The sequence below is a fragment of the Notothenia rossii genome (genome assembly GCF_949606895.1).
Source record: "Notothenia rossii genome assembly, chromosome: 2".
NCBI classification, from domain to species: Eukaryota; Metazoa; Chordata; class Actinopteri; order Perciformes; family Nototheniidae; genus Notothenia; species Notothenia rossii.
The window spans coordinates 2406825-2427462 of NC_136904.1; the positions used below are offsets into that span (position 1 = coordinate 2406825).

Sequence of the window (20638 nt, forward strand, 5' to 3'; positions counted from 1 at the left end):
TAAGTCTTAAGTGGCCTACAGGCCTAAGCTCTGGTGTTACATGTGGGCACGGGGTTCATCACCCAGGTGTAATTTATATTCAGCTATGTTCAAAGTCACTTTTAATTTTACATTATTTATAAATGAAGGGTTTAATAATTTGACGGTTCAGTAACGTAAAGAGCAGTGCCACAATACTATATTTCAACATGTTTTCTAGTTCAAATATGATTTATTTTGTGTCTAATGTGCGTTTTTTAAGCTTTTAATATTTTAAAACGTTGGTTTTCACTGTGTTTTTCATGACAAGATAAAAACAAGATCTGTTTTTTGGTCATACAGAGTTATTCACACTGGTCTAGTGGCTTAAGAATTGGTTTTACATGCAGGGGCCTGGGGTCCACCGCCCAGAACATCTGTCTCTCTGTTAAGGCTTTAATATTTGACAGTTCAATGAAAAGCAATGCCACACAACGTCACTATTTCATCGTGTTCACAAAGTTAAAACAGCTTTCCTTGGTGCGTTTATTGTCAGACAACACCTGTGTTTTCATATATCTAAAACACTTCACCGTGGACTAGAGGTCGAAGACTTGGTTCTGTTTGCGGAGCCCACGGTTCATTCCCCTGTCATGGATTTTATTGTTGAAAACACCACTTTTTCCTGAGTTTTCATTCGATATGGAGATAGGATCTGTTTCCTGATACATCTGTTCACATCTTTGTCTTCAGCTATGTTCGTTCATTTTCTGTTTTCAAAATGTGTCTTGAATATCTTTGACTAATCCCTGATCCCGCCCTCTTTAAGGCTCTTCTTATCAATAGCCAAAACCTTCCTCTGTCATCGAGGCTCTTTTACCAGACGAAGGATCTAGTTTGGAAATTACTTCCGAGAGGTCCCTCCCTCCTCTCACTCAAAGATATTTTGGTCATTGAGGTAAAAACTAAAAAACCCTTTGCAGTTCCTTTTCTGTTCATTAGTTTAAAAACAGAATATGCCAATGAGTTTCAAATTCAGCAAAAAGCAAGTCACATTTCTGTGGGTGATTGGAAACACTTTCCGACAAGACATCATTTAGTAAAAATTAGTAAATAAATCTAAACCAAAAACGCAATAACATCCTGTTTGCATGATTTTATGATCCTGTTAGGTGTATTTTTTTACAGAGGCGTAAAGTAACTCAGTAAATTTGCTCAAGTACAATTTGGAGAAACTTGGACTTTACTTTAGCTACCTTATAATTCTACTTCACTACAGTTCAGAGGTAAATGGTACTTTTACTCCACTACATGTATTTAATACCTTTAGTTACTTTACAGATGTGGATGAATGATGTGAAATATAACCAAGTCTTAAATCAGACTTTAGTTCCACCTGGAGTAAATCCACAAGCTACCCTGCAGTATACAAAGTCATTCAAACTAGCTGCACCTTTACCAGCTTTGAGAACACTTTCATGATCAATCATTATAAAACATATATAATAAAAAAAATCTTCCCAGTCTTTAAAATCTGTCATACCAGTCCCATATTTATATGTATTATTATTATTGTTATTATTTATTTTAATACCGTGAATTGCTGTTGAAAATACTAAAATCCCATGATGCATTGATTTCAATATAAATATATTATATAATACATATATAATATAACAATAGTGTATTTAATTCTTAATTTTATCATTCTTGCTTTAGTAAAAAATAGTTTTTATATTACATTTCTTTATATATATTTTTTCAAGTTAGTTTTTGTGATTTCATTATAAATTATATTTTTGTATTTGATATATTTAATTATTTTCTTATTATTTTTTATATTAATAGCGATAGTGTTTTCAATTTTTTCACCACAGGGGGCAGTAAAATGATGTTTAAAAGAAAAACTCTAATCCCATGATGCATTGCGGCGGTTCGTTTCTAGCTTCCGGTACTCAGAAGCTACACGTTGCTAACAGACGTTGATGCACATGTTATACTGAATGTAATGTGTTTAAGAGACTTTAAAAATACATACAAAGCGTTAGTTTATCCTTGGAGGTGATTTATCCGTGTTTTTATCCGTTAAACCGTGTTTTTGTTGCCTCCCGTTTTTTGTTCGTAGCTTTTTATACCACGTTGCTGATCGGTAAACATAAGCAAAGGCATTAAAGGGAGATTAGTGTGTTTAACGGCAGTGTTTTATCAAGGAGAAGAAAGACTGAAGAACCAGGACGAGGAGGTGTATTAGTGCGTGTGTGTGTATTTTTTTCTGGGTGGAACTAAAGTCTGATTTAACACTTGATTATATTGCACACCATTCATTCTGATCTGTAAAGTAACTAACGGTATTACATACATGTAGTTGAGTAAAAGTACACCATTTACCTCTGAACTGTTCTAAAAGTACAAAGTAGCATTACATAGAAATACTCAAGTAAAGTAAAAGTATCTCTAAATGGTACTTAAATTCAGTTCTTGAGTAAATGTACTTAGTTACTTCTCACCTCTGCTTTGACCCTACAAAGTAGCTGTAGATTTGTTTAGTTGTGTCTGTCGGTTGTATTGAGTTGTCTTGTTTTGTGTCAGCTGTAGTTGTGTTGATTGTTTCAGAGACACAGCCGGAGAAGGAGCACTGAGAGCAGCATGGAGGAGAACAAAAAGACCCCTGGAGCTCAGGTCAGTGTGCACTTCATCACAATATATTCCTAACACTGTTATCCCCAAATGAAAGATCACAACCTGTTTAGAAAATACAATATGAATGCACAATATGGTTAGATATAGGTTAGAACGTTTCTGTATACGATATGATAAAACTTTAATGGTCAGATCAAGTCTGAAATGTGACTTGCATCACAGCAGCTCCATGTGTAACATCATCAACAAATATCAAGACACAATACATGAAAAACAAACAACAAACATGTAACATAACAGCAGGATCAGTGAGAGACAACCTGCTCAAAGAGCCTTCAGCGGAGGTTTATTGTCAAATGAGGCCATATCTCCGGCTAGGAAGGTCGTATCAACGTACTCCCGTCTCTAGCACCCCCGCAGCCCAAGCTACGAGCGAAAAAACTAAACTTACATGAAACTTCCGTTGGGTTGCTTTAAAGTCAAGCTTCAGTTTAAGATTGACCCTGTAATAGATGTAACACATGTGAGCATTACTAACCTGACTCAGGTGGTTTGATTCACCAAACCATCCAGGAAAGCTCCATTGGAAGCCATTTGGAAAGGGCAGGCACTTTAAAAAATACTTGGCAGGTGATCGGATTTGATAATCGCATCATTTCAAATTTCGATTTAAAATGGATTAATCGTTCAGCCCTAATGTAAAGAACAATGGAAGAATTTCTCTGATCGCCCAAAAAGATGTGCTCTTTCCATGACAGCAACACCTTCACCACTGGTGGTCCGTGAGCGCCCCCTAGTGGTCCGTGAATATATTGGTAACATTTCACATTTGAAATTAATTAATTAATTAGAGTTTTCCGCACTCTCGCGGGAATATCATCGCAATGGAGCAAGCTTAAGTTTCACTTTCGATTGCATGATATGGCCCCGCGCAACACCTTCATCACACATGTTGCCACTTGTTTCTACCATTTTCAGGCGATTTGTAATCTGTTCTAGAAAAATGATGTGATTTTGGATAATTGTGGAGTTAGGTGGTCCTTGGTATGAAAAAGTTTGAGAAACACTGGTGTAGAGAGTAAGGGAAGGCAAGTTTATTTATACAGCACCTTTCAAAGTGCTTTACAAAAATGAAAGACATTAAGAAAATGGCATTTAAAAACAGTCATTAAAAAGCAAAGATAATACAATAAACATTAAAAGACAAAATACATGGATAAAAGTTACAGTGCAGTGTAAGATAATAGTTCAATTAAAAGCAGCGGCAAAAAGAAACCGCTGCACCCATGTGGCCCAGCAGCTTTCTTGGTGTTGGTGTACAGAAATGTTTTTCTGACCTCTTTAACACTGATGGTAATCTTGTCAGAGGAAGCAAGGATTATGGTTTAGAGAATTTCAGTGCACTTTGCAGAATTATCCAGTGACTCGAAACGGGTAAAGAACGTGTTTAGTTCATTGGCAAAACAAAATTCATTGTCCGTCACAATAGGTTTAGCTGAAGAGGTCTTTCCTGTCATGGCTCTCATGGGTTCTCGTACTTTTTTGGCTTTAAAAGCATTTTCCAAAAGCTCTCTGTGTGCCAGTTTTGATTCCCTTAACTTGACTTTCAGTTTTTTCTCTGTCCAAGTGCTCCATAGTCTTTGTTTTTGAAAGCTATTTTCCTGGTATTTATCATTTTCTAATGTCCTTAGTCACATATGATTTATTAATTGGATAGATTTGTATTTCTTAAGTGGGAACAACTAGTTCTACACAGAAGTTAATATAGTCTTTGGTAACAGTAGTTATTTTATCTCGTGAACCTTCCAGAAAAATGTCCCAATCTTTCCAATGAAAACAGGCTTTCAACTGTTCCCTACTTTCATTTCATTTACTTCTCTTCAGTTTGGTCTTATACACTGGAATCATATTCACAACATTATGATCAGAGTTCAGTATTGGTGGTCTGTATTTAGTCACATAGGCTGCTTTAACATTTACAAAGCATGTGTCCAGGATATTGTCTTTTCTGGTGTGATCCCTAACATACTGTTGGAACCCAGGTAACACAGTCTCCAGGCGACATTGCTTCATGTCCCCGAGCACTATTGCCGGTGCATCGGGGTGGCTGAGTTGCAGCTCGTGAACACGGTCAGCGATGGAGCCGGGCTGCCAGCGACGCTCTGCCGCCGGGAGGCACGTAAACAAAAAACAGTAAAATACACCTAGGCGAATTAGAGGATGAAAGGGTCTTGACGTCATGCCGAGAATTTCTACGTTGGGATTGCAGGTTTTACATTTTACTGAGTATGATCGGCACCACAGATTTTTAACCTGTTAAGCCCCAAGCCTGTTTTTCAGGTCTCAGGCTCGAAAATGACATTTCCAGAACAAATGAACATAACTACACTTCTAAAAGGGGAAAATTAATAATCTTTTTTTTCTCAAAGTAATGATAAACCTGTGAATTGGATGTAGAAAAGTCAGAATCAATATAAATGTTTTTTATTTTAAAGAAAATTCAGATTCAACATAGTAAAAAAATGTAAATGATTGTGTCCGTCAAAAAGAAAAACATTACTTTTAGTGAAAACCACCCTTGGATGATCGGATCGGAGACTGTAAGTTTTAGGAATCCAAAGTGCAACATATAAGTGCCCTGTATCAAGATTGATGCAAAACAAGGGACATTTTACATTTTTAGAGGTTTAGCAAAAGAAACTCCACCGCTGGGTTCATTTGGGTGGAAATGGGCGTATTTGCCGTTTCTCTGGTACCCATTGGTAGATTTTGATGATTGACATTTCTTTTGAACCGTTAGAGCCAATAGAATCAAAGGGGAATTTCCACATACACACACACACGTTACCATTGAGAAGTCAGAGCTATGCGCACGCAGTTTGCCCAAAGCTAAACCTTCTTCATCTTCCGCTCTGACATCTGAAAAGTTCAAACTAGGTTTATTGCTGATGGATTATCAGAAATCATTTCAAAGTGACACAGACACATTGGATTAACCTTCAGCAGCGTTTTTATCGTTTTGATGCCATTGAAGACAACTTTTGATCAGACAACAAGAAAGGTAAGACATATTAACGTGTTGGCTACCTAATGCCACGCGTTGTGATGTCTGTTTTTGTTTCTCATCTCGCGAGTTTTGATCATGGATTGATGATACCGATACCTATCGAATCTGTGTAATCTCACGATGCTAATCGATGGGTTGGATGTGCATTTACGATAAGTAATAAGGGTTTTATACCGTGAGTTCTGTGCTAACGGCGTTAGCATTTTTTCGCTCATGGCTAATTCAGAGGCTCAGCGTTAGTCTTATGGTTTTTTGTTTGTTGCTAAAAATGGTTCATATCATCAGTTAGCTGAGTTTCTTCCCGTTACATGGATATGATACATTCATAGTTTATTAATCTTAAGAAGCCCTCAGACACTAGGCGCGTTCACACCAAGTACTTTTCCCACAAAGGTTCATGAGAACTCTTTTAGTTCTGATGATCTAAAGCAGATCGCGTTCACACCGCAATGAGTTCCTGGGGGTGGATTAGGCAAATGAAGCAGCTGACATCACTTCTTCTTCTTCTGCTTCACTGCGAGTAAAGTAGGTGGCGGTATGCACCTTAAAGTTGCAATCCACCAAAAAACCGAGAGAAGAAGAAGAAAAACTTCCGCTTCCGCTCCATGCGTCTGTTTACCTTCCGACCTCAGAAGTTGTGGTTTTGGTGCTCGTTAGGGATGTCCCGATCACCTTTTTTTGCTCCTGATCCGATTCCGATCACTTGATTTTGACAATCTGCCGATACCAATTTTTCCCGATCCAATCTTTATGCAATGCATTAAGAGAAAAAAATGGAAAAAAGCATTCAAGTTGTCCCTTAAGGTTATTTTTTTATTTAAATGACAGTACCCAACTACGTATTCTATCCAACATGGATATAGCTTCTTTTTTTCACAGCAGCATTGGATCAGTTCAGTTGTGCAGCATTGGATCAAAACAAAAATAAAGCTTATCAGTGGTCCACCACAAAATAACCACGTAAAGAAATTGACTGCAGATAGTGCAGTAACAAAACAAAAATAACTACTGGAAAGAGGTAGCTTGACTAGCTTCACAAGTTCACATTCAGTCACAAATAATAAAATAAAATAAAAATGTGGCTTAGTGCAGAATTCTAGCCTTAAGACCAACTAGTCTAGTATTAATGCAATGAACAACAGCAGCTTAACTTGAATAAAAAAAGAATTATATTTCCATATTACTGGAGTAACACAGTTCAAAGAGAGAAATAAGCAACCAGGTCTATGAAAACAAGCCCAAAAGAAGCAACACATACATGATGTTGTGTAATTTTAAACCAAAACTAAGGCCTCAGGATGACTTTAAGACTGTGGTCATTTTTGTTTTGTAACATTAAATAAAATAATAAAAATATTCCCGATCCCCAGTCTTTTACTCCCGATTCCTATATCCTTGGTGACTCAGCCTACACCCTGCAAAGATGGCTGATGAAACCTTTCCAAGACAATGGAAGGCTCACACGCCAGCAACATGTGTACAACTTCAAAACAAGCAGAGCACGAGTGGTGGTGGAGAACGCTTTTGGCAGACTGAAGGGCAGATGGCGGTGCTTGATGAAGCAAAACGACTGCTACATGGATAATATCGAAATCCAGGTAGCAGCATGTTGCGTATTGCATAACCTTTGTGAGCGTCGTGGTGATGAGTACATGGAGGAATGGACTGCCTTACCGGCGACCCAGCTTGATGGGCCAGCGTCAGCCATTGTTGAGGCTGGGGGGCAAGACACGCGCACAGCCCTTATAAGGCATCTGAACAGCATGTCAATTGTAAATTGACAATAAAGCTGATCTTTTGCACAGTGCATTTGGTTCTCTCTTTTATTTTCCACAGACCAAATTACAATAGTGCAGACACACCTTAGTGCAAAGATAATGTCAGTATCAAAACAGTGTGGCAATATAACAACAAACTGCCAGGTGTGTCGTATGCACAGTAAACAGGCTCAGCAGTTAACACACCTTTATTACATATCCTCCTGAGAGGAACTCAGTACACTAACTCCTAATATTGAAATACAATGAAAGCCACATATTTGGGGTGGGACACAATAAGTAAAGCTTTGCCAGTTTATAACCGATGAAACATGATGGCATCAGAATAATCACCTACATGTGATGTATGGGATGCTACACAGGTCACTGTCAAGATAAACAGTCAGAGGAGAAATAAGCAAGATACAGGATCTGTTTAATCGCCATGTAGGTTCTCTTTTATTTATCAGCAGCAGATCCATAAGTGTCAGTAGTATCAAAACAATATAACAGTGGCAATATATATATAATAACAATAATAGGTAGGCTCAGCAGCAGACACACCTTAGTGCAAAGTTATGTCAGTATTAATAACAGTGGTGTGAGGGAATAATTCTGTCTTTACTCCTAGATATTTAACCTTATTGCCTGCTGACGTTAATAAATGGTAAATGGACTGTACTTATATAGCGCTTTCTCCAGTCTTTAAGACTCCTCAAAGCGCTTTACATACTACATGTCATTCACACAGAGCAGTGTACCTTACTCTAGGACCTAACATTCACACACATTCACACACCGTTTGCCATGCCATCGGGAGCAACTCAGGGTTAAGTATCTTGCCCAAGGATACATCGACATGTTGACTGCATGGGCTGGGATCGAACCCACAACTTTCTGGTTGAAAGACGACCACACTCCCTCACAGCCACACTCGCCCTAACCAATAACCAACCAATATTCTGTTATCTCCTTTAAGGAATGTGCTCCAGCACTTAAGTGTCAGTTTTATACACACACACACACACACACACACACACACACACACACACACACACACACACACACACACACACACACACACACACACACACACACACACACACACATATATATATATGCCACTGTTATTAATACTAACACATAACTTTGAACTAAGGTGTGTCTGCTGCTGAGCCTATCCCTACATCCCTATATATATATATATGATATTATATTTGATTAGTGCCATGAGTTAGTGAAGCAAATGACAGAACTTTGCACACGTATTCACAAGTCAAAACGTTTTCATAGCGGCCGAGAATAGCTAGGTAGCTGCTATCCAATTCAGCCTAGCATGGCTAGCTCGATCTACCGAGCAAATAAAAGTACATATGTGACCAGTATTGTGCAGATTAAAACAGTGCAGTGCATGTAGTATATTTTACCTAATTCGTCGTTGTCGTTGGACAATTCAACCACCATTTCAGCCTCCCACCTCATTGCGCCAGAATCGATCGTCGAAGCTGTGCCAAAGAATGATGTGAACGCAAATATATCGTAGTTCTGATGAACTATTGTGAGAAAAGTACTCCGGTGTGAACGCGCCAACTATTGCTTGCCGATGTTGTGGTTTCTCCCCCGCTTGTGGGGAATGGGGCTTAACAGGTTAATATACACACAAATACCGCCTCCTCTGGTTTTCCCCCAAGTTCGCATCGCTGTCTGCTCGAACAAGGGTGAATCCGGGTACCTCAAAGAGAGATTCAGGCATCGTAGATTGTAGCCAACTTTCCGTGAAACATAATAAAAAGGCCTCAGGAAATTCATGACAGTACCTTGTGTATGTCCTTAGTGGGTCCACTTTGTTGCTCAATGAGCGCAGGTTTGTGAGAATGATGGATGGAAGTGGTGGTCGGCTGAATCTTCGCCGTAGCCGATTCTGAAAGCCTCCCCTCCTGCCTCGTCTCTTTTTTCTGGTGTTTCTTTTTTTTTGTATTCTTTATTTATTTGGGGTCACATTATAGTACAAGTACAGTTTTTCAAATCATATAGTTTTAGGGACCCGAAAGTGACAAATGAAATAGCAAACAAAATTAGTCAAAGTAAAATAAAAACGAAAAAGTACACAGGGGTTGTTTGAAATAGCAAATATCTACACATGTACATATGCATACATATCAACATACATATATACATTCAATACACATACATGTGACCATACATACACATCTATACATATACATTCAATCGGTGTATAGAAACAGTCAAACAAGGGATGGTCGTCTTTGGGATATGTAAATTCTCCACTTTTTCCATAATTCTTCAAAAGTGTTTTCCTGAACCCTCATTGAGAAGGTGATTCTTTCCATAACATAGATTTCATGGATTTTGTCGTACCAGTTGTCGAGAGAAGGGATATCCGCTTTGAGCCATTTTCTAGTTATTGCTTTTTTTGCTGCAACAGTAAGAATTCCAAATAATTGTTTTGTTTTGGAGTTTGAGGGGATTGAATGTACGAGCCCAAATAGAAATTCGTCCCAGTTTAAAGGGATTTTTTCCTGTAGGATTATTTCAATTTCGATATGAATCTTTTCCCAAAAAGTTACTATTAAAGGGCAAGCCCAAAACAAATGGTAGTGATGTGCTAACTGAGAACCACATTTCCTCCAGCAGCTGGGGGGCCCTAGGTGATGTGATGAGTGAGCAGGGCTGAAAAAGTACCTGCTCAGCATCTTCCAACTGAACATCCTGTCGGTGCCTGAGCTCGAGATCTTCCATTGAAAAGTACAGTAATTTGTCCAGACTTCGTCAGGGATGGTTTTTTTGGTTTTGGTTTTCCCATTTGTGTTTTATATAGAAAGTATTTTCCTTTTTAAGATCTTGAAGAGCTTGGCAACATTTTGAGATTACTTTCATCCCTGTGTCTGATGTGTATGCACTGGTGAACACTATTAATAAAGGGTTTTCAAGGGCCTTCTGGCTGTCTGACAGTGAACTATTTTTAAGTAATGGCGTACCTGTAGAAATCTAAAAAAATCTCCGTTATTCAACCCATATCGTTTTTTAGTGTTTGAAAATCAAACATGGTTCCTTTGCTGAAAAATGCAATATGAAGTAAGGCCATGTTTGGCCAAAACTTTAAATGTTTTATCCACCTTGCTCGGGGTGAAATCAAGATCATGTGAGCACCATCTTAATATCTTCATTTCCTCCAGCAAGCCACTCCTGGTAAGGACCCGTAACCATAATTTTAAAGAGAGGTTTATCCAGCGGTTATCTTTTTCCAGTAAGTTTTTAACATGTCTTTTATCCCCTAACCTTGCCTCGATGGGTACTCCTCCTGATACATTATTCTCAATTTCTTTCCATCTAGCTCTGTAGTCTGGCTTGCACCAGCAGAACAAGCTTCTTAATTGGGCTGATATATAGTAGTCCTTCAAGCAGGGGAGCGCTACTCCTCCCTTGTTTTTTGCTAGTTGAAGAGTACAGAATTTAATCCTTGGTTCCTTCCCTTGCCAAATGTACCTTGATATGGTTTTATCCCATTCGTTAAACTGCTTGTCTGTGATTTCAATTGGTAGATTCTGGAAAAGGTATAAGAGTCTAGGTAGGATGTTCATTTTCACTGATTCTATTCGAGATTCAAAGCTCAGCACTGGGATCAAGTTCCATCTATTTATGTCTTCTTTTATTTTCTGACTTAGAGGGTTGAAATGTAGTGTATACAATTCCTCTGAATCTTTAGAGATGCTTACTCCCATATATTTTAAGTGGTTCAGATCCCAATTAAGATCAATGAGTGAGTTTATATGTTGGCTTGGCTTGTAATTAAAGCTCAGTATTTGGGTTTTTGTTATATTGAGTTTGTACCCTGAGACAGAACTATAAGTATCCAAAAAAGTCAGTAAACTCAAGAATGATTCATCTGGGTTTGACAGGTATATTAATATATCATCAGCAAATAATGATAATTCATGTTCCTGACCATATACTTCTACACCGGTAATATTGTTGTTTTGAGTAACCCCCAAACTCAGAGCTTCGATATAAATTGCGAATAGCAGAGGGCTAATTGGACATCCCTGTCGTGTCCCTCTCTCAAGGTAGAAATAATTTGATATTCCTGGTGTTTCTAAGCGGCTCCCGAGGGATGTCATGCAATATTGAAGAGCACAGGTGGCTTGGTGTATTCGTATGATGCCGATCGCATTGTAGCTCCAGCATAGCCTCACGACTGTAGCAGTATAGAGGCCGGGGATCCTCGCCATACCTGCTCATGCTGTCACTCAGGTGTGTCTTGGAAAGTTGTATGGCCAGATATTGTCTGCTAAAAGGAAAATATAATCCAAAGGATCAAAAGCATGGTCTCTCAAAATGACGTTTCATACAGACGCGATAACGTTTAGACAATAATTAGACCAAACAAAAAAAACACAAGACGAACGGAGCATACTGAGACGCGCAGTGACAGGATGCCATCTCCCTCTGTCTCCTGTATATACCAGAGGTGGGCGTAAGTCATACATGTGCAAGTCTCAAGTTACTGGGGTGAGAGTCAAGCAAATCCTGATGAATAACCCCAGTTTCCACATTTAAATCAGTTAAAAGACAGTGGTTATGAAAAGTAGAGTTTTATTTTCAACATTAGCAACAATGGAGAGTGGGGCTCTGAAATCATAAAACCGGTAATATGGGGAATAATCAGGCAGTACGATATGTGTGTGTAGAGGTGTGTGTTGTTAAAACGTAGCAGCCTGCAATCACTATTTATCTGTTCTAGTGAAGGTAAACACAGTGAAATAAAAGCTCTTTGCAGCTGGTGCTGCTCTTCTCAGATTCTGCTGAGTTACATGTTACTGCCTCCTGGTGCTGCAGAGATTTCATGAAGTGAAGGAGGTTTTCCTTCAAAAAAACAGCTGCGTGCAGCAGATACTGTGAGAGTCACGGACATGAATTGATAGATCAAGGCAGACTGGTTCACAGACAATCCCGTTTTGCCGATCCGGTGCTTAAATGAAGTCCGACTTCGAAATATATCTCAAATAATGTATGCACTGCTATTTCCCCACATAAACATAATAGTCTGCAATGAAACGTCTGTCTCCTATGCACTCCACTTCCTACTTGGCGCACCGGTAACTTTCTCCTGCAAACAAGTTACTTTCTCTCTCTCTTTTTTTTCATTGCCCTTTAGGGGCTTCCTACAATACAAATGCAAATATTTTATTTTAGAAAGTAAAGTCCTTTCGAGTCATCCGTCTCAAGCCTAAGTCAAGTCTCAAGTCATGAATGTCAAAGTCAAGTCGAGGATTTTATCAATGTTAGTCAAGCAAGTCTCAAGTCCAAAAATATGCGACCCGAGTCAAGTCATGTGACTCGAATCCCCCACCTCTGGTTTACAATGTGGTTAGAATGTTGCTGTATCTAATATAATACAAATATAATAAACACAAACAGTTAGTAAAAATAGTATTTTGTTAACTCAAGGTTTATATTAAGAGAATTTTTATTATGTTAACTGTATGTATTTATGCTTTTTAGATTTACTTTCTCTCTTTCTTTGTCCGTCTGTTCTAGAAACCGAAAGGAAGAGAGAGACGTCACAGCTGTCAGCAATGTGACAAATCCTTTACAACATCTTCAAATTTAAAGTGCCACCTGCGTACTCACACAGGAGAAAAACCATTCAGCTGTGAAGAGTGTGGGAAAACTTTGACTACATCAAGTGGTCTCAAAACACATCAACGTATTCACACAGGAGAAAAACCGTACTTCTGTGAAGAGTGTGGGAAAACGTTCACGACATCAAGTGATCTCAAAACACATCAACGTATTCATACTGGAGAAAAACCATACAGCTGTGAAGAGTGTGGGACAACATTCACGACATCAGGTGCTCTCAAAACACATCAACGTATTCACACTGGAGAAAAACCGTACTGGTGTGAACAGTGTGGGAAAACGTTCACAACATCAGGTGCTCTCAAATCACATCAACGTATTCACACTGGAGAAAAACCATACAGCTGTGAAGAGTGTGGGACAACATTCACGACATTGGGTGCTCTCAAATCACATCAACGTATTCACACTGGAGAAAAACCGTACTGGTGTGAAGAGTGTGGGAAAAAATTCACGATATCAGGTGCTCTCAAATCACATCAACGTATTCACACTGGAGAAAAACCGTACTGGTGTGAAGAGTGTGGGACAACATTCACGACATCGGGTGCTCTCACATCACATCAACGTATTCACACTGGAGAAAAACCGTACTGGTGTGAAGAGTGTGGGAAAAAATTCACGATATCAGGTGCTCTCAAATCACATCAACGTATTCACACTGGAGAAAAACCGTACTGGTGTGAAGAGTGTGGGAAAACATTCACTAGATCAGGTGCTCTCAAATCACATCAACATATTCACACTGGAGAAAAACCGTACTGGTGTGAAGAGTGTGGGACAACATTCACGACATCAGGTGCTCTCAAAACACATCAACGTATTCACACTGGAGAAAAACCATACAGCTGTGAAGAGTGTGGGACAACATTCACGACATCAGGTGCTCTCAAATCACATCAACGTATTCACACTGGAGAAAAACCCGTACTGGTGTGAAGAGTGTGGGAAAACGTTTTCTCAAAGTTCTAACCTTAAAGTCCACGAGCGAATCCACACTGCATAGTTTTGAACTGAGAGCCAAGCTAGTTATTTCCTCCTCCTTATGTCCTGAGAGCTGTATTGTTATATTTGAAGAGTCTTTCTGAATTGAAGTCTGACTAACAGACTTCAATTCACAGTCAGTCTTGTTTGATGTCCCTGGACAAGCCCTGAGGTCCTCCTCAGATTTTTGAATATCCCTAAAGTCCCCCAAAAGAAAATGGGTGAGGCTTATCCACTACGCTCCCAAACTGTGGAACACCAGGAAATATCAGAGAGGCTCAGTGGACATTTTTAAACGCCTTCGAAAGACACATCTCTTTCGATTAGCTTTCTATTAGCAACCCCCTTAAATGGTCTTTTAGTCTTTATTATTTACCTACTTTTATATTGTTTCATTTATGATATAGGAAGGGTTTTATCCAAGCGGCAAACTCTGGGGAACAGCCGGGACGCCAATACGGAAGTGCAACATACTGCATTTCATACATGGGCCGCTAGGGACTGACTGCAGAAAGGAGCAATTTCCATAGACCCCCATGTTAAAATGCCCAACTTTACAGCAGAAAAACAAATGTTTCTACCCATGGATGCAATAAATATTATTGTCGATATTGTTAGATTCCACCTTCATGATTATGAATCTGTGAGTGAATTGTTTTCTAACACGACCCTTTTATTTATATTAGGTGTTAAAGTTTTTGCATAAATTAGGGCGTGGTCACTTTGATGGACCTTTACATGCCTCACTGTCATCTAACAGCAACTTTTCCACTCTGCTAGGCTACAACCATAGAGGCTACAACGGTAGTTAGTCATAGTACTGTACCTGACCCTTTAGCTTTAGCCGTGTTCGTGGTGATTGTGCCTTTTTAGGGAAAATTGTTACAAATACCAGACAATTCAAATGTCGTGCTGTGCGCTTGAATGAACTAACAGAACTTCCAAGAAGTCGAAAATGATAATATTATACATGTTAATCCCGTTCACAGGTGTTTGTGTGCTTGGTAGCTTAGCTTGTTACTTATTAGCCAGCTAAGGATGTAACTAACCTCTTATACATACATATACATTTTAGTTTATGATTCAGCCTTGGGTAAGACTTTTATAGTCTATGGCTATGATGCCCATAATGCTAAACGGGAGCAAATGTTAATAGGGGACCCAATTATCCCAGTGGTGGCCGCCGGAGCTAACGGAGCCGCAGGGGGCTAGCACCAGCCGGCGTCCCGGAGCTAGCCCACTGCGGCTCCGTTAGGTCCGGGCGATGGAGTCCGTCGTTATAACTGGAGATCAAGGAATGCAGCGAAACGCAGACTTGGTTCTCCTGCTGTAGTATTAGCTAAATAAATTATGTTGAACAAGGCTTATTAAGCTGAACATCGCCACAATTGTTCTGCTATGTATCGGTACTTCTTTTCTTAACGTGTGTATGACAAGCATTAACAATAACAAAATATAGCTAATTCTCTTGCAGATTGTCTCATTTGATTATGAATGTAGCGTTTATATAAGGGAACTACACTGTTAGCAGTAACTTGGTATGCATGTATTTCATGTTAGCTTAGCTTCTTAGCCTGAGCTAGCTCTGTTTACTTCCAGTTCGGAGGCAGCAGGTCCCGCCTCGGCTCCGCCTCTTTGCCCTTATTTGGAGCAGGCGGGATTAGACTCTGACGTCGCTGTCAAGCCGTTAGTGGCCGACTCCGCCTACTAAGGGCTTCTCGGCAACCCTGCAGAATCCTATGGTTGACGTCACGGACACTACGTCCATTTATATATACAGTCTATGGTTTTATCTCATATTAGTTTTTTAACCGTTTCAATAACAACATTTATTTTTACATTGGTTTCTTTATATTTTAATCGTTTAACCTTTATTAAAATTATGACGTTTTTATTACTATTCATTTGTATTTATATTTGTGTTGTACCTATATGTTCACTTTATTTTATTTTATAAGGTTTTATATTATTTATTAGTATATATCTATAGAGAACCGCAGTGACGCGTCGTAAAACCCGGAAGTAAACTTCTTGCGGTTCCTTCGTGAAAAACCAATGAAATTCTCCATAGGATTTTGGAAAATAGCTCGAAATAAGGTCTGTGGTTGACACATATTTAAGAGAGGGATCACGTTTTGTTCAGCCGGATAATCTCCACATGTCAACCCTACTTTTATAATTTTTGAATCATAAATCTAGTCGCCAAAAGCTAAATGCTAACGTTATGCTATAAACAAACTACAAGCCAGTACAGCAGCAGGGTCGCACGACTTCAACATCACGCCAACTTAAGATCGTTTCAACTGACTTGCACTGAAACTGCACTTTGAACACTTTAAATATATTAACATTTTAAACTGTATACCCCGGTTATCTAGGCCCTTTTTGTTTTGTTTTATGTATACATGTCACACTGTGGGAAACGATATTTCGATATTTCTGGATGTATAACACATGTAGAATTTGACAATAAAGCTGAATTTGACATTCGCGTGCTTGCATATTTTAGTAAAGCTTTTCATTTTAGCCACGCTGAATTTAAGTAGAAGTCATGGCTGTGTCAATTACCAGTCAGATATCGTTTTACAAAGATGACAAGAAGAGTGTAGATAGAGGAGAGAACCACTACAAGTCAGGATACGTAACAGTGCAGCCTAGATGAAGGTGTGCTTACCGGTGTTGTCAGGGCTAGCATGAGGGACAAGGTTTATAGTGTCTGTGAGTATTGATAGCAAGAGTACCGTTAACCTAGAGTTAATTTATTAGTGCGAATGCTGTTCACAGCATTCCACTATAGTTCTTCAAATCTTTATTCTTATTTCAGCCAATACTTTGGCTCTCCATAACTTCAGCTTATTTTTAGCTACAGAAACCATTCAAATATTAAACTATTCAGCCTTTTCAGCAATTGATTGGAAACTTTCAACCTTTTCAAAATATTTCACACCTTTTGAAATATTCAGCTTTTTAAACTCTTTTTTTTAACATTGAAGTCAATGGGAGATGCCTTCAAATCCACTTTTGCTACACTTTGCGCCAAATGCTTCTCCTTCCACATAATTTCAGGTAGACACTTCATTCCAAATTTCAAATGATCACAATACCGTCAGCTATTCAATTCCTATTCAGATTTGATATCTTTTACACTTTTTATGATATTGAATTTAGTTTGGAGCTTGGTAGAGAGGCCTTTTTCAGATTTTAACATTACAGTGGATGGAGCAGCTTGTTAAGTCTAGAGTGCTTTGATCTCAAAACTGAGTTGAGCAGTGCTTATAATTCTCCCCCAAAAATGTTTTAAACTTGCCATAATTCCCAAACCCTACACTCCTTAGACATATTTTTTCATGAAAAACGTAGGAAAACCTCTCCTAATATATCTCGATATCATCTGCGTAACAGTGACACGAGACAGTCTTGAATTGGCTAATTAAGAATAATGAAATATTAAGAAATAAATAAAATAAATCACAAAAACTTGAATAAAGAAATGTAATATGAAAATAAAAATCTTTACTAAAACTAAAGTGGTAAAAATAAGAATTAAATACATTATTTGTTTCAAATGTTTTTATATAAAAAAAAAGCTAGTTCCTAATATTCACTCAAATTAAGCAAATGCAATTTAAAAAAGAAAACCCTTGATGCAATAGATCCCTGTTTAAAGCCCTTTGTGTTCAAAAAGAAAGGACCTATTATTGGCTTCCCCTAATTTTTTTCCCACGCCACGGTACTGGTACACATTGGAATGATTTCTTACTTAAGATTGCCGTGTCATTTCTCTCTCTCTCTCTCGCTCTCGCTCTCTCACAGAGGCTGCGTTAAACATATTTGTAAAGTGGGGGAAACAGGATTTCGACCTGTCCCATGTGGAATTATGTGGAGACCCCTGCTCTAACGGGTCCGACTAGAATGACAAATATCGTTAGTTCGGCCTATTCCGTCAGCTAAGAAATCGTTTCATCATAAACTTTTCTTTTCTTTTTTTCAGGGGGGGGCCCTTCTCCGGAGGATTTATCGGAGAACCGGGAGAGTTTAGCGGCCTCAGGAGACACCAGACTGAGGGCCATTGATGCTAATTTTGTGTCACTTCAATTTAGAAACACACACATTATTCATCTTCTGAATAATCGCACCAACAGTGGTCTCCTTCTCACCAAGCTGCTTTCTGATGGTTATGTAGCCGATCCCAGCCTTGAGCAGGATCTCACCCTGAGGTCCTTAGACAGCTCTTTGGTCTCGTCCATGGTGGAGAGGATGGAATCTGATTGATTGATTCTGTGGACTGTTACGACCCTGGTGTGTGTGTGTGTGTGTGTGTGTGTGTGTGTGTGTGTGTGTGTGTGTGTGTGTGTGTGTGTGTGTGTGTGTGTGTGTGTGTGTGTGTGTGTGTGTGTGTGTGTGTGTGTGTGTGTGTGTGTGTGTGTGTGTGTGTGTGTGTGTGTGTGTGTGTGTGTGTGTGTGTGTGTGTGTGTGTGTGTGTGTGTGTGTGTGTGTGTGTGTGTGTGTGTGTGTGTGTGCTTCTCCTACTCCCAACACTGTTGCACATTTGTATCTGTCCTATATTCTTTGCAGGCATGCTGTATTCTTTACTCAGGAATGCAAAACCCTTTTTCTTTGGTTAATTCGTTTTTCTCCTGTTTAATGTTAGAGTAGATAAGAAGTCTGTACATTTATTTTTCTCAATCGCTAGGTAAGATTTTTTTGTGAGAAGGTTTCTTTGTTTTGTGGTTTTGTTACTCCTGTGTGTGTATATTTTGGGTAATTACATTTACCAAACGCTTTCTCTGTCTTGGCGTCCATGTTCTTGGGAGTGGGAAAAGAGGAGTGAGTGCACATTTTATGCTGAGCCTTGGTTCCCCTATATCTGGGCGTAACATAATTCGGGGCTCGTCCGCCGTCTAAAGGCCCAGATACACCGGCCCGAAGGTTGAGAAGTCGCCAACGCCGACACCGACTGTTGCGTCGCCGGACTCTCCTGCATATTTGCCGACTTCGCGCACTGGAACACACCGCAAATCCGAGCCGAGCACGTATGAACTGCGCGTATGAGTGAGTGGCAATAACTCTCTTTACCAGCAGGCGGCGGTAGTGTGTATTCATCATTCAAAAGAGGCAACAACCTGAAGACAGAGAAGAAGAACAGACTCCCTGATATAAACAAACAACAAATAGCGTTTTTCTTTCCATTTTCACTCTCGTCCATTGAAAACATGAACGAACAGGAGCTCTATAAACCGATGAGGTGAAATAGCCGTCCGTGTGTGTTCCATCTTCCATTTTAAATCATTTGTTTACCTCCCTCACTTCCGTTAACGCTTCTCATGCACTGATTCGCTAGCTGAACAGCCAATCAGTGTTATCCCTTTGTCCGACTTCCGGTGATGTTCCCGACGCCGATTGAATCGGCAAGAAAAGGCGTCAGGTCGGCAGAAAAGACCCGACGGTGCGGCGCACACCACTCCGAATAGGGCGTGCCCATGCTCATGTTCGGCCCTAATCCCATTTACTGCCGATTTCGGGCCGGTGTATCTGGGCCTTTAACTGAATAGCCCTGTCTTTAAGTATAATACAATGTAAAGTCCTTTTCCTGCACCATTTGAAGACTTCAAAACAGGCATTTTTACTGTATGTGTTTGGAGAAATGACGCAATCAATGGCCCAGAATTGTACTTTATAAACTCTGAATCTTGTGGTGCTTGAAGAATTACACACTGGTTAAACCGGCCAGGTTATATGCCTTTTTTGGAGCCCTTTTTTGCAATGTTTATTACAATGTCACTAGTTATTTAAACAAACCATCAATATTTTTATTAACTAACCAAAGTCAATTTAAATTGCGGGCAAAATGGGTTAACTGCCATGCATGTGGTGTTTGATATAGTTTACGTTCAATTTAAACTATTTTAGGCAGAAAAACGTATATTGACCAAACCTTTTTTTATAATTTACTATAATTTAGAAAGGTTTTTGTGAGAAATAATTTCAAAAGTAAACTTATTTTTCATTTTATATTTAAATTTGAAATGTTTGCACACAACATTATTAATTTATACATTTGTATCAATTTTTTAAAATTATGAATCCATTTATTTTATTGTATTTCCTTGAGGCTGGGGAAGATAGCTCAACATGCAAATGTTCTAAGGCATGTAAGTATAAGTATAAAATGGAAAAGGAAATCAAATACGTTTCATAGGAGGATGTAGATTTATTTTTCTCTCACCTTGTAATTACACAATCAAACAATCTTTAATTTAGCTCTGGCCTTCACTCACAAAAAAACATTTTGTTGAATTAGACCAATTTTTTTTGAAGCTCTATTGACTGACATGCACTGATGGAAGAATCTGCGAGGAATTAACTAGGAGCAGAGAAATAATCATATTTTAAAAGACAGCAGCTTCATAAGAGGGCAACCATGTGACAGAGTGTGTCAGTGTGCTGAAGGATAGACCAGCTATCCAGGCCAAACTCTAAAGACTTTCCAAGGGGTACAAATGCTGCTGCCGGAGTACTGACTGGAAGTATTGCTGATATCAAGTCTACCATATCCTCTTAAAATACT

General features: G+C 39.0%; 1 protein-coding gene across 1 annotated transcript; it reads left to right on the top strand.

The window, feature by feature from the left end:
- Positions 1 to 1897: 1897 nt before the first annotated feature.
- Positions 1898 to 18854, top strand: LOC307028185 (uncharacterized protein). Its single transcript, XM_079662999.1, has 3 exons — positions 1898 to 2637; positions 7036 to 7263; positions 12982 to 18854. Exons 1-3 carry the CDS (start codon positions 2605 to 2607, stop codon positions 14023 to 14025), a joined length of 1305 nt encoding a protein of 434 aa, XP_079519125.1. The 5' UTR covers positions 1898 to 2604; the 3' UTR covers positions 14026 to 18854.
- The last annotated feature ends 1784 nt before the right edge of the window (positions 18855 to 20638 follow it).